Here is a 15,361-nt window from a genome sequence, read left to right on the forward strand (position 1 = left end):
ATTAATGTGAATAATTTACATTTGTCACTTTGGAAATAGTATATGCCACTGGAGGGATCCTCCTTGATATGATTGTAAGAGTCACCATGCTATTTTTCAGCCTCAGGTTATAGTTTTCCTATAGATTCATCAGTAGCCTAATTGTATATCTTGCTTTAAGAAGAATTTGAGGTGGAGATTGGGGTGCAGGTGATTTATTGAGGGCAAGTTCTTCAGGAATGATCTATAATGGGAGGGAGTGCAGGATTTTAAAGGAAAAGAACAAGCAGTGATGTAGTCTTAGGTAAAACCCAACTTTTATTGACTCTTTAGCAGGGTTCTGGAGCCTCAAGAGCATAATTGCATTGCACAATTGTCCCTTTTTGACCATCTCTCCTCTCTAATTCAGACTCATTGTTTTACTCTGAGGGCCACCTCCCACTACTCCAGGCCATTCCTCTGAATTCTTCTAGATTGGGAAGCTAATTTTAAGAATTTTCCTTCTAATAGGCAAACACCTATTTCGTTTGGTTTATTTTTTGTTCCTACTACAATAATTACTTTTCTTCTGACTGGGAAGTAAATGACACATTTTTTGTTCACATTTTTAGATGGCAAGATGACAGCTAACAAAATGTTGACCACAGAGCAAGAAATCATTGAATGTGTTGCATCAGCAACTATGATATCCCCAGGAAACCTTCCAGGGGAAACTCCTTTAGGACAGATAATTGAAGAAGCTTTGGGAAGTCTGGACAACTCTGAGAAGCAAAGGAGAAGTGCTGCATGGAACAAAATGAGTCAGCTTTCTTCCCAGGAAAGATATTTCAGTCTGGCAACCTTCAGCAAGAAAATCCCCACAGAGCAGAGTGTCCTTGAATGTCATGAGAGTGAAGGAGATCGCAGTCTGAACTCAAATATTACACAAGAGAGAATTTGCCCAGGGGAAAAACTCTATGAGTGTGTTGACTGTGGGAAAGCCTTTTTTCAGAGCTCAAAACTGGTTAGACATCAGAGAATTCACACTGGAGAGAGACCTTATGCATGTAAAGAATGTGGCAAAGCCTTTAGTTTGAGCTCAGACCTTGTCAGGCATCAGAGAATTCATAGTGGTGAAAAACCATATGAATGTTGTGAATGTGGAAGAACTTTCAGGGGCAGCTCAGCACGCAACAGGCATCAGAGAATCCATACTGGAGAAAAACCTTACAAGTGTGGTGAATGTGGTAAAGCCTTCAGCCGGAGCTCAGCCCTTGTTCAGCATAAAAAAATTCACACTGGAGATAAAGGATATGAATGTATTGAATGTGGTAAGGCTTTTGGTAGACGCTCTATGCTTATTGAACATCTAAGAATTCACACTGGAGAGAAACCTTATGTATGCAGTGAATGTGGAAAATCCTTCAACCAGAGCTCAGCCCTCACCCAGCACCGAAGAATCCACACTGGGGAGAAGCCTTATGAATGTAGTGAGTGTAGGAAAACATTTAGGCACAGGTCAAGTCTTATGCAGCATCAGAGAACACACACCAGAGTTTAACTATGAGTAAGGGTTGCACAGTGTGGACTGGAAGGAATTCACTTTGCGTGTAAGAGTCTACAAATGATAGCGGTCTTGTGAGAGCAGGGTGTCTGTCCTTTCAGTTCCATACCTGTTGAGTACCATAAGAAGAGATCCATATATAAAGATGTCTGTTACAATTGTTGAAGTGTTGAATGAAAGAAAAAATTTACCTTGGTCTTCTCCAAAAAGAATAATAGGTATTTCCTACAAATGCCTAACCCATTTCTAGATGGGGATACTCTACCACCCAATTATAACTGCCATTGGACACTTCACAAGTAAATTCAGAATTGGGGACCTGAAAGAGCTCCTGAGAAGATGGCAAGGATAAGATCCCTGCTCAGCAAGAGCATTTGTGCATTTCATGGGTGGAAGCATGTGCTGAGTTTTTCAGCTCTTGGAAGTGTTGAACGTGTGGTTGTGAAATGCTGAATTATGTCCTAGATCAGTTTAATATTGTCTGAGAAATGGTGGCTCATTCTGTCCCCTTGCCAGTTCTCTCTACACCGTGAACCTCCTGCTGAGGTCAACTGAGGTCTATTTATTGAGCACCTGAGCCACTGGAGACAGACATGATCTTTGATCTTCCAGAGTAAAGGGCTAATATACAAAACATATTTTAGTGTACAATAAGTACTTTGATAGGATAAATCCAGAACTCTGTTCACACATGCGGCAATGATAACCTTACCTGGTCTGAGTCACTAAAGACTTCCTGGACGTGACTTCTCAGTTGAGATCTGAATTGTAGAAGTTAGGCAGGTAATGGACAGGGGAGAAGAGAAAAGCTAGAGATCATAGCACATACATAGCATGAAGATAAGAAGATCTGGAGTTTTCATAGACTCTGGCTCAGAAACCAGGACATATATGTGTTCTGAAAATGTGCTATGAGGACATGTGTTGGTTTCTCTTCATATTTATAATTACCATCCCAAACTGAGTGACCTATAAGACCTTGAAGCACTCAGATGTGGTGGAAGACTGTTGAATCTTATGGAAACAACCACGTGTGTATACCAAGGAGGCTAGAGGGACAGTGTAGGGACTGGAGTGTATGTGACCCCAAGGCCCAGGCAATGGGAACCTTAAAGGAACACAGTAATAAGAGGCTTGTCTTCCCCAGCACCACCATTTCCTATTCCCTACTCATCCTCCTCAGCACCAAGGTCATAGACCCTAAGCCACTTGAGGGCAATAAATACTTATTGAATTGACTATTTTGATTCCTCAAAATTATATTTCCTTGCTAATTTTTATTTTGGCAGTTTTAATTACTCTACAGTTTCTGAGTGCAACTAATACCTAAGGAAAAGTCAATTTCAAAGACTTGGTGATCATAGCTGCTGTCAGTAATAGAGGTAATGAAGGTGGAAGAGTTTGTGTCCAAAGGTTGTGTGCAGTTATCATTGAGCGAGATCAATCACAAGTTTAAAGGGGCCTGTCAGATGGATAGTGTTCCCTTTTCTCTAGGTGACAATCAAATGATTTAATGTTTTAAATATCATTTTTTTCCTGAATTAACGGTGGATGTTGATAATACAGAAACTATAAATCACACAACACTGATAACATGTTGGAGCACTTTCTTTTAGTGTTTTCTCCCCTGATCCTAATATATTTGGTGAAAACCGTGTTAAGTAAATGATTTTTGGTAGTGAATTTCAACATATATATTGAGTATATACTTCAACTGCTTAGTATTACAGTGTAATAAAAGTTGTTTTAAAGTTTGGCTTTGAAATTATTCATTCAGGAACAGGGAGCATAACTTGAGTGGAGAGGCTAGAGGGTGGGGATGGGTTTATGAGAAGTAGGGAATTGGTGTTCTCGTTTTCTTTCTTTCTTTCTTTTTTATTTCTTTTTTATTTTTTTGATGGTACTGGGGGTGGAACCCAGGGGCTTTTCTACCTCCAGGCTCTACTCCAGACCTTTTATATTTTTATTTGGAAAAAGGGTCTCACTAAGTTGCTAGAGCCTCACTAAGTAGCTGAGGCTGGCTTCGAACCTGTGTGATCCTCCTGTCTCAGCCTCCCAAGTGTGGGGATTACAAGCGTGCGCTACCACACCCGGCCTTTTTTTTTTTTTTAATTTTTTGGTGGTACTGGGGTTCCTGGAAACCCTTTTACCTCCAGGCTACACTCCCAGACCCATTTTATATTTTTATTTGGAAACAGGGTTTCTTAAGCCAGCATGGCTGGCTTTGAACCAGCGTGATCCTCCTGTCTCCGTCTCCCAAGCGCGGGGATTATAAGCGTGCGCCATCACGCCCTGGTGTTCTCATTTTCTATTCCCTGGGCCAAGGCTCAGGAAACTGACAGTCTCTAGGGCTAAGTTTACCAGGAAAATCACAATATTGAGGGGACAGTTGGATTTGAGTAGAAGGACCCTGAGTCTCTTTAAATATACATATTCTACAACCACCAGAATGAGAACTCTTCCTTTCCTTTGGGGTATTTGGGGAGGGAGGTATATGTATGGGATCAGACTCCTAAGCACTGCTAAGAACCAAGGGCCTGGGAGGCTGCCGTGACCTTCCCCTCGCCCCCTCAGCAGGTTCCCAATAGAAGTGAAAGCCTAGAGACCATGCTCAGATTGCCTTTAAATTTCCAATCCTCTCAGACAGCATTAGTTGCATGCTATCTATGGTAATGAAGAACGGGAAGAGGTAGGAAGCTAGTAAGCTTTTTCTAAATTACGTGCATGTGGGGGGTACCATGGATTGAACCCAGAAGTATTTTACCTCTGAGCTACACCTCCAACCCTATTTTAGTTTTTATTTTCAAATAGAGATTTGTTAAATTGCCGAGGCGGACCTCAAACCAACCTGTGATCCTACGGTCTGCCTTCCAAGTACTGGATTAGTGGAGTAACCCACTATGCCCATCTCTAAATTGCATACTTAAAAACTCCATGTAGTTTGGCATGGTGGAACACCCTTGTAATTCTAGTACTTGGGAAGCTGAGACAGGAGGACTGCAGGTTCAAGACCAGCCTCAGCAATTTAGCAAGACCTTGTTTTAAGAAAAAAAAAACCCTGGGCTGGGGATATAGCTCAGAGAAAGGATAAAGTATACAGTTTTACCTCCAGATTGCCTCTAGAGCAGGACAAACAAGAGCCCTAAGCAGAAGGAAAAGCATGAATTATTCTTCCAGAAAAGGCTGGTCAGCAAGAAAACAATTTCCTTTGATACCCAGCATGTATTGATGTCCCCTCCATTTCATTGAAATGCAGACACTTTGGGGGGGTACTGGGGATTGAACTCAGGTGCTCTGCCTCTAAGATATACTTGAAGATCCTTTTTTTTTTAAAAAAAAAAAAGAAAACCTTTTTAAGTTTGAAACAGGACCTTGTTAAGATACTAAGGTTCTCGCTAAATTGCTGAGGCTGGCCTTAAACCTGCCATCCTCCTGTCTCAGCCTCCCAAATACTGGGATTGCAGGTGTGCGCCACCACCACACCAGGTGAAATGTTGAAGCTGTTGACCTACAAGGTCATCTCCTTCAGCTTTTTTTTTGTAATGAAAGTTGTACCTAGAGGCATTCTACCTGAAAGCTACACTCTCCGTTTTTATTATTTGTTTATTTATTATTTTTTTATTTTTTGGTGGGACTGGGGGTGGAACCCAGGGGCTTTCTACCTCCAGGCTATACTCTCAGATCTATTTTATACTTTATTTGGAAACAGGGTCTCACTAAGTTGCTGAGAGCCTAAGTAGCTGAGGCTGGCTTTGAAACTGTGTGATCTTCCTGTCTCAGCCTCCCAAGCGCGGGGATTACAAGCGTGTGCTACCACGCCTGGCTTTTTTTTTTTTTTTTTTTTTTATTTCGAAACAGAGTCTTGCTATGTTGCTGAGGCTGGCCTTGAACTTGCAGATCTTCTGTCTTATCCTCCCAAGTATTGGGATTAGAGGGGAGAGCTTTTTAATGTGAGGGTCTAGAGTTGTAAGGTAAATTGTTATGGCTGCAGCATTCAGGAAAAGCACTACCAATCAAAGGTCTTAATCACTTCAGTTATTACTTTTTTCATTCTATTTGCAAAGGGATGTATTATTTGTAGTTAACTTTAAAAAAATATTATGTATAAGTCCATTGTTTTTTCAATGATGAAACAGAAAACCAACCAAAACAAACTGAGCTAACAAATGGAGACCTGGAAGGGTCTTATGCTATGTGCTTTTCTTAATCTTTTCCCAACTCTCATGGGCTTCCATTCACTTTTTCCTCTTTTTTGGTGTTGGAAATTGAACCCAGGGTGTCATGCATACTAAGTACATACTACGACTGAGCTATACTCCTGGCCACTTTCTATTTTTTGTGTGTGTGTGTGCTACTGGGGATGGAACCCAGGGGCATGGAACCTCCGAGCTATACACCCCAGCCCTATTTTTTAGTCTTTTTAAATTTCGTTAAACAGGGTCTCACTGAGTTGCTAAGGGCCTCGCTAAATGGCTGAGGCTGTTCACGAACCGTGATCCTCCAGTCTCAGAATCCCAAATGCTGGGATTACAAGCATGCACCATTACACCCTCCTAATATTATTAAATACTGTTGAAAAATTTGGAAAATATATAAAAACACAGGAAAATATTAATTACCCATAATCTCACCACCCAAAGACAACCACTACAGAACTTTGGGATTGTGTATTTCCAGTAGTTTTAATGCATAAAACTATTTATTTTATTTATTTATTTATTTTATAGGAATTCATAATGTACTAGTCTTTTTACTTAACAATATTCATAAATGCTTAATTTAACATTATTCAGTATCAGTCTCAACAGCTTTTAAGACTTTGTATACATTCATGATGATTCTGAGTGTATATTTTTCAAGTAGAACTTCAAAGTCAAAAGGTAATGCTTAAGGCTTTTGGTATTAATTGCCAGAGATGTTATCTATTCATATCCTATCAGGAGCATGTAGGTCCCAATTTCTCTGAATCTTTATCCTTTTATATGTAAAAGAAGTGCCATCTCAATTCTTGCTTTAGTAAACATTTTAATGCAGGAGACTGACATACATTTATTGTCCATTGACACTTATTCTTTTGTTATTTGCCTACTTTAATATCAGCTTTTCTACTGGGACTTTTTTATGAGGAGACACTATAAAATGACTCCACAGTAGAGTTCTAGTTCAAAGTCTGATCTTTCCATTTATAGCTATGACCTTTAGCTTTCATTTCCTCATCTGCAAAATATGGGCTGTAAATGAGAAATTACTAAGGATACATACAAATCCTTTAGCAAGCACCTATTCTATTTCTTACATTTGTAAAAGCTCTCTATAGAATATATCCCTTTTGTAATGTAATAATTCCTACATTAATGTCCTACCATTAAAAAAAATTCTCTCTGCCATGGTTTAAGTGCTCTAGGTTCTGTCTATTAATAGAAAATTTGCAATACCTATTGCTTCAATCTGGCTCCACTCACACTTATAGACACAATCCCACTGCAAAAAGAACTCAACAGGAAATGCCTTACTTTCTTCCTGGCCTTTTTCTGTTGTTCCCTCTACTAGGAACATTTTTCCCTGGCTAACTCAACCTTCACATTATTTTCATATCCACTGGTGCACTGGGAGCACTGGTCACATCATAGTGCTACTGCCTAATTGGCTGCCATGCCCCTAGACTATAGAGATTATGTCTTATTTTTCAATTGTATCTCTAGTCCTTGGCACAAAGCTAGTTCAGTAACTATTAGATAAATTAATTTGTATACTTTCTTCTCATGCCTATTTCTGACCTGCCCTGGCTCATCAAGACACTGACAAAACTATTTCACTTTTCTTACTCTATGGTTCTTAAATGGGTCAGTACAATTTTGAGTTCCTGAGACAAAGTCTTTCATGCTGTTCACACTACCTACTAAACATAGCACACTGACAATCAGATGCACTGATGGCACCTGGGTCCCTATACCCTTTTCAACACATTCTCACAGAAAATGAGACTTCAATGTTACATTCCTGTTTTTCATATTTCCTGAGTATTCCTAACAGTAAGAGAAAAGCTAGAAGTAACATTTATCCCATCTTCTCTGATTAGTTATAGGGAAAGGTTTCAAAGGACAATTTGAATTACTATTGGGAGGTGCTGAACAAAGTAAGTTAGACTGACTCAAGACCCAGGAGCTTACAAGGTTTATAGAGTATTGCTCCAAAGAAAACCCTTCCGACAAATGAAGATACAAATTTGACTAAAGTATTTACAACATTCATTGTATTCACAAATTACTTTACAGTGTGGACTCTCTGGTGGCGAATAAGGACTGACCTGTGCCTGAAAGCTTTCCCACATTCATTACATATATAAGCTTCATCCCCAGAATGGATTCTCTGATGCTGAACAAGGGCTGAGCGTCTTTTAAAGGTTTTGCCACATTCATTACACTGATAGGGTTCTTCTCCGCTGTGAATTCTTTGATGTCTGATGAGGTTTGAGCTCAGACTGAAGGCTTTCCCACATTCATTGCATTCATAGGGTTTCTCGCCACTATGTATTCTCTGATGGGTAATCAGTTCAGAGCTCTGTCTGAAAGCTTTCCCGCATTCATTGCATTCATAAGGTCTTTCACCTGTATGAATTCGCTGATGTCTAATAAGCTTTGAGCTCTGGCTAAAGGTTTTCCCACACTCATTACACTGATAGGGTTTCTCACCAGTGTGAATCCTTTGATGTATAATGAGATATGAACTTTGACTGAATGCTTTGCCACATTCATTACACTTACAAGCTTTCTCACCAGTGTGAATTTTCCGATGTCTAATGAGAGCTGAGCTCTGATTGAAGGCTTTTCCACATTCACTGCATTCATATGCTTTCTCACCACTATGAATTCTCTGATGAATAATAAGATATGACCTTAAACTAAAGGCCTTGCCACACTGGTTACATTTATAGGGCTTTTCTCCAGTATGGATTCTCTGATGTTGTGTTAGAGAAGAATGCTGCTTGAAGCTGTGCCCACATACATCACATCTATATGGTCTCTCTTCTGTAGGAACTTTCTGACTTGTTACAGAGTTTGTACTTAGAAGCAAGCATCTTTGAGGCTCATCATGATGGTCTCTCTTTCCTAAGGATCTATGTGTGAAGATCACTTGCCTAAAGCTGCCTCTGTGAGGAGAGGGCCTTCTTAATTTCTCTCCTATAGCACTTCCTTGCTGCCACTCTAAATTGCTTTTATGATAATTAACTCCTCCAAATGAAGGTCCTTGAGAGAGTCCCTGTGAGTTTTCTTCAGAAGTGTCTTCTTTTGTTGTTGCTGCTGCTGCTGCATTGTTCTCACAATCTGAAATGACAAATAGCAAAAAAGAGATTTAACATTTCTTCAGTCACTCTCCATATTCACTTTTTCTGTGAGAGCAAACAGAGGGATCTTGTCTTCCTACCAAGATGTCACTCTCTACATCTTTCCAGCTGGTCAGTAGTCTTTCTAATGTTACTGCCTGTATCTATACTTTGGATTTCATCCTTCCCTGCTTCCACTGAGACTTCAATTGGTCAGTTACACACTATATCTTTTTATTATTTTCAATCTCTTTCTAGACTGACACTTGTTCATCAGCATATACTAAGTGCAAATCTCTTCTCGCCTTTTTTTTTTTTTTTTTTTTTTTTTGGTGGTACTGGGGTTTCTGGAAGCCCTTCTACCTCCGGGCTACACTCCCAGACCTATTTTATATTTATATTTTTATTTGGAAACAGGGTCTCTTAATCCAGTGCGGCTGGCTTCAAGCCCGCGCGATCCTCCTGTCTGCCTCCCAAGTGCGGAGATTACAAGCGTGCGCCACTACGTCCGGCTCTTCTCACCTTTTAAAAACCAAGTTTTTTGCCTATAGTCCTCTGCCAAGCAACCTCATTCCCTAATTCACGGTAAAATTTCTGGTTGTGTGTGGGCTTATCTGCACTCTGCAACTTAATTTTGACTGTACCTTCCTCACCTCCACTACTTCCACAGATAATACGTTTGTCAAGGTCACCAACTTCAAACAGTGAATTTGTTTAGTTCTTACTTGGTTGACCTCTTTGCAACACTGGCATCAAGGACCACACCTTTCTTCTAGGACGAGACACTTCCTAGCCACATTGGTCTGGTTTCTGTGGCTATTCCTTCTTAGATTCTAGGGCTAGAAACCCAAATAGCAGTGTTCCTCCAGACTTTTTTTCTGGGCTCTCATGTATCCTCATTCTACAACGGTTTACTCCCTAGGTTTCAATGACCACTTATACTGTAAGCTAATGCCTCCCCATGTCCCCATTTCTATCCTGATACTCTCTGTGAAGCTCTATATTCTCATATCCAACTTCTAATTGGGCAATTTACTGGAGACTATTTCACAAGCACCAAAATGCCCAAACTAAACACATCATCAGATCTATTTGTTTTTCCTTGTTTTCCCATTTAGATGAATAGCGCCACTATTAACCAGGTTGTTCAAGAACAAAACTTGAATATTACTTTCAAATCCTCTCTCTCTTGTGCTCTGCTTTGAACAGTGACCAGATATTAGCCAAGTATGGTGGTACACACATGTAATCCCAGTACTTTGGAGGCTGAGAGAGGAGGAAGATCCCAGGTTTAACTTAATAAAGATTCAGTAACTTAATAATGCCCTCAACAATTTAGTGAGATCCCATTTCAAAATAAAATAATAGGACTGGGGTGTAGCTTGGAGGTAGAATGCTCTTGGGTTCAATCCCCTGTGTGTCTGTCTGTCTGTTTCTCTTACACTTACACACAGACCAGATACTACAATGCAATTTAAATGCTTAGTAACAGCATTTAGTTTTGATCTTCCCCACCCCTGCCATAAGCTGATTTATTAACTTGTTAAGAAATATATTATTATCTATTTGTTAATTACTTATTAACATATCTGATGGTGGGTTTAGTCTGGGGCATTTTGGTGTTGATGAAATAGTCACAAGTAAAATGCCCACCTGGATTACAATAGTCTCTAACAGGCATCTAGTCTTGCTTTTCTCAAATCCATTTTCTACTCGGAAGCTAAGTTTGAACTCACAATTTCAACCATGTTACTCCTCTATCCCAAACCCTTTAACTATACACCTTAAGAACTTAAGGAACTGTGCAGATGAAATAGTATGACATCCGTGTTTTCACACCTTGGGTTCCATTTTCTTCTTGTTTCCCTCATCGCTTCTCCCTTATCAATTCTCCGTTAAAGTCAAATTGAACTCCCCATAATTTCTAGATGGGTCACATTCTCTCACCTTCAGGGCTTTTCTCAAACTCCTCTTCCTCCTATCTTTGTACCTGGCTTTCTCCTCCTCACACTCCTATGCAGAGCTCAAGTCTTAGTTTAAGTGTTTCTTCCTCTAGGCTGTGACCCCTGAACCTTTAAGACTGGGTTAGGTGTTGTTATATGTGCTCCCACAGTACCCAGTGCTTACTTATATGATTTAGATTGCAATTGCTACTTTGCTTATCCACCATTCATTTAAACTTCAAAGCACCTTGAGAAGAGACCCAGAGCCTACCATAGTACCAGAAATGTACTAGTGCTCTATAGTGTTATGACTGAATAAGTGAATGAATCACAGGAAAACTGACACTGGGAGGGCTAGCTGCAATTCATGAGGACTGTGAAGCATCTCTGGTTTAGAACAATAAAAGTGATGCTCACAGTGGCAAGTTTGAAACTGTAATTAATTCTGCATCCTTAAAACCAGGCCTAGTTGACATGAGTTCCTATTCCTCACCACTTTTAGGGGAAAGCCAAGGTTTCCAGGATTTCAGCGGTGTCTTTAAAGGCTGGAGTTGGATATTTGTGGATTCCTGAGATGCTCCAAGACTTGTCAAATCCTTCCAGGGCACTGCTGTTCCCTGTGGATTAACTGGGACCTGAAATCAGTAAAACATAATTAGCTTTGTGAGAAAAATCCTCTAGGGAAACTGCTTAATAAAAATCTCAGACAGGTTAACAAGGACATCACCACAGATGAAGGTAGGGGAAAAGACTAAGGGTAGAGACAGGTTTGGTTCAATGTCACTTTGGGGTTATGGTTCAGTAGAGACATACAACTGTTCATTCTATTGTTATACTACATGCCCCAGGCTATGAATTTCTTTTCCCACAACCATCACTTCACTTCTCTTTGTTCCCACCTGCTGCCCTGGATCATCAAACTCTCTCTCCAAATCCTCCAAAAGAGTCACAGCTTCCTCGCCACTTCTTGGACTATGTTGCTGAACCCACATCTGAAGCTCCTCAGGCAGGATGCTCAGGAACTGCTCCAGCACCAGCAGTTCTAGAATCTGTTCCTTTGTGTGCAATTCTGGCATGAGCCACTGATAGCAAAGCTCCTGGAGTCGGCCCAAAGCCTCCCGGGGCCCAGGTGTCTCATGGTAGCAAAACTTTCTGAACTGCTGTCGAAACAATTCTTGGCAGGATTGGAAACTCCTATTGTGTTTAAATTTCTGACCCCAGGAAAAGCTATCTTCTACTTTTACTAGTATGAATTCTTGTTCCCGATGATCCTGAGGTATCAGAGTTGAAATTGCTCTGGAATCCACAGACATTCTGGGCTGAAACAGCTTAGCAAAAATCTCAGTACAACTGAGTTCTGTTTTTGAGAGTTTTTTTGGGATAATCTCTTCTTTCCTAAAGGATATAAAAGCACTGTTAACTTACAGCAGGGGAAAAAAAGTCTTAAAAACTTTTAATAATAAAGATTAGTCACTATTAGTCCCAATAAAAATTGGGAGATTTACGACTCATTAAAATAAACAATAATCAAATGACAAGCTAGAAATCACTCACCTTATTGCCTACTACTATGTAGAATTTCTATCACTAGTGTTAAAATAATTTTAGAATAATGCAATACTAACATGAATCACATGAGAAAATTATTTCCTTTATAAATTTTTTTGAGGGCACTGGTGATTGAAGCTAGGAATATTCTACTTCCGAGCTACATTCCTACCCCATTTTATTTTATTTTGTGGTAATGGGAATTGAGCCCAGGGATGTTCTATCTCTAGGCTATACCTCCAGCCCAAGTTTTTATTCTGAAACAGGGTCTCACAAGGTTGTAGAAGGCCTCACTAAATAGCTCGCTAAGGCTGGCTATGTACCTGCAGTCCTCCTGTCTCAGCCTCTCTCAAGTACTGGGATTACAAGCATGTGCCACCATGCCCGGCTTATTTTTTATTTTGAAACAAGGTCTTGCCAAGTTGCTGAGGCTGGCCTTGAACCAGATATCCTGTTTCAGTCTCCCAACTATTGGGATCCTTCTGCCTCAGCCCCCAAAGTACTGGGATTACCAGCATGAACCACCACATCCAGCAAATTATTTTTCAAAAATCTGTCTTTAAACACACATATAAAACTTGCATAACTTTTTAATAATATATAGGCCTCAGACTCGAACTTCCAAGAGTAACATCTAGGTAGGGTGTATGTGTATGTGTGTGTCACTGGGGATTGAACTCAGAGGCATTCTACTACCAAGCTACACCTCTGGCCCTTTTTATATTTTTGTTTTGAAGGAGAGTGTCATTTGAGGCTGTCCTCAAATCTGCAATCCCCCTGTCTTGGCCTCCCAAGTACTTAGATTACAGGCATGCACAAATTTCTGGAAAGAATTTAATAATACTGATATTTACCTTCTATCTATAGATGAATATTCTTAACAATAGTAATATTGGTTCTTATATTATGGTATATTTTAGGTTTAGTCACATTTGGTATTCACAGAATTTTTTTGACAAACACTGAGGGATATGCGTTCTTTGACAAAGACTGAGGCTGTGTCTTGAGGTGGCATTAGGTTTAAAAGGTTTTGCTCAGCTGGGTGAGATGGCGCACACTTACAATCTCAGTACTTGGAAGGCTGAGACAGGAGGATTGCAGGAACTTAGTGAGACTGTGTTTCAAAATAAAGACTAAAAAATAGAGCTGGGGTGGTAGAATGCCCCTGGGTTCAACTCCTGGTACCGGAAATTTTTTTCTAGGTTACTGAAAAAGTAACCTAGAAATAACTGCAAAATGCTTACATGTGTTTAAAAACAGTTATCATAGACAAAAAAGATATGCAATTCAAGGAGTAAGAAAATTTTTAACAAAATATGGAAAAATTACACATTAAATTTTGTGATACAGACCAAATACGATCTGATTTGGGGGTGGTGAGGAGTGACAGTCAAAGAAATGGATGCCCTTCAATTTAGCCAGCAGAACCTATCTTAATACTACGGTTAACTTTAGGGATTAATTAAAATATTTAGTCTACAAATCTCTGGTTAACCAACCAGCCGGGCTGCCCTCATCCCTTCTATTTTTATATCCTTGGTTAAAGCGCAGCATTTGCAAAGTCGCGGAGTTGGGAGGACTGGGCTTTCCACTGGAAAGCAGGGGCTGGAATGCTAGCTTCTCCAGCGTCCCCAGGACGTCGGAGATGCAACCAGGACTGACAGGCCGCGAGCCACCTGGATGGGCGGGAAGAGGAGCGGGGCTCCTCCACCCTGCGCCGGCGCCCACTCCGCCCTCCCGCCGCCTCCGGGCCCGCGTCCCTCACCGCCTAGCCCGGAGCCGCCAGGGTGCGAGCCGCCGAGCCCAAGCGAGCGGCGAGCCACAAAGGCCGGAAGTGTCCGCCCCTGACTTCCGCTCGCTGGGCTCCCGCAGCCTCCGTCAGCCACGCCCCTTGCTCACAGGCAGCCAATCAGCGCCGCAGATCTTATTCTCCCCGCCCCCTCCGCTCTGTGGTCTGGGGCAGGGAAAGTCTGTTAACCCCGCGGGGATGCACTGGGACGGGGTCCTTGCCAGAGGTGGCTCCTACCCCGAGGACACCACCCCTACAACCATTCTCGGTGTCTCGTCGTTCCCGACTCGCTACCCCCAGTTCTCCATATCTTGCTGCAGTGCCACGATCTCTGACAAGCGTGTACACACTGATGAATGGGGTGAAAAAAAGTAGCCTTCGCTGACGCTGTTCTTCATGCCAATCACTTGAGCTTTACCCCTGCTTGGTGCGCAGCTGTGCTGTCCTCACTCTACAGCCGTAGACTTGTCTCAAGTCAATCAGCTTGTGCCCAGGGGCGCTCCTGTCCATAGTTCTGAAGTAGACTTTTCTAAGTTTAATAAAGGTTGGGCCGGTTCCCTTAAGAGATAAGTTGTCTTGTTATAGAATATATCCGTATTCAATTAAATTAGCCCTAAAAGTAAAAGTAGAATGACAGAAATATAATACTAACAAGCGGCTAAAATGACAATTCAGTAGTTAAAGAAGCCGGGCGTGGTGGCCCACGCTTGTAATCCCTGCCCTTGGGAGGTGGAGACAGGAGGATCTTGGGAGGTGGAGACAGGAGGATCGTGCAGGTTCCAGACCCTGTTTCAAAAATATAAAATAGGTCTGGGAGTGTAGCCCGAAGGAAAAGGGCTTCCAGGAACCCCAGTACCACACACACACACACACACACACACACACACACACACACACACACACACACACACAAGTTAAAGAAAAAAGTGCTAATGGGGCAAGGCTGTAACTGAAAGATAGGATGGGCTGGCCTAAGGGCTATTTTCAATTCCCTTGCCCAGGGACTAAAAAAACAAGATGTCCTTGGTTTGGTGGTCCCTCACCAGGTCAAGGTGACATTCTGTGAGTTAACGAGTTAACGGCTTTGTTAATATTCTAGAAAGTTAAAAAGATATCCAAATATAGACCCTTGTGCAGGGAGGACTGCCCGAAAGTCATAGCAACCAATCTCTTAAACAGCTATACCTAAGGCCTCCCAAACTAATCATAAAGCTACAAGTATACTGTTCTCTACA

General features: G+C 41.2%; 1 protein-coding gene across 1 annotated transcript; it reads right to left on the reverse strand.

The window, feature by feature from the left end:
- Positions 1-118: 118 nt before the first annotated feature.
- Positions 119-12,102, reverse strand: ZNF397 (zinc finger protein 397; the record flags this gene model as incomplete). The annotated part of the gene is made up of 5 exons (XM_080714702.1): positions 119-223; positions 541-740; positions 8,749-8,847; positions 11,283-11,424; positions 11,689-12,102. 5 exons carry the CDS (start codon positions 12,100-12,102, stop codon positions 119-121), a joined length of 960 nt encoding a protein of 319 aa, XP_080570828.1.
- Between the last annotated feature and the right edge of the window lie 3,259 nt (positions 12,103-15,361).

The sequence above is a fragment of the Muscardinus avellanarius genome (genome assembly GCF_963383645.1).
Source record: "Muscardinus avellanarius genome assembly, chromosome: 17".
NCBI lineage: Eukaryota > Metazoa > Chordata > Mammalia > Rodentia > Gliridae > Muscardinus > Muscardinus avellanarius.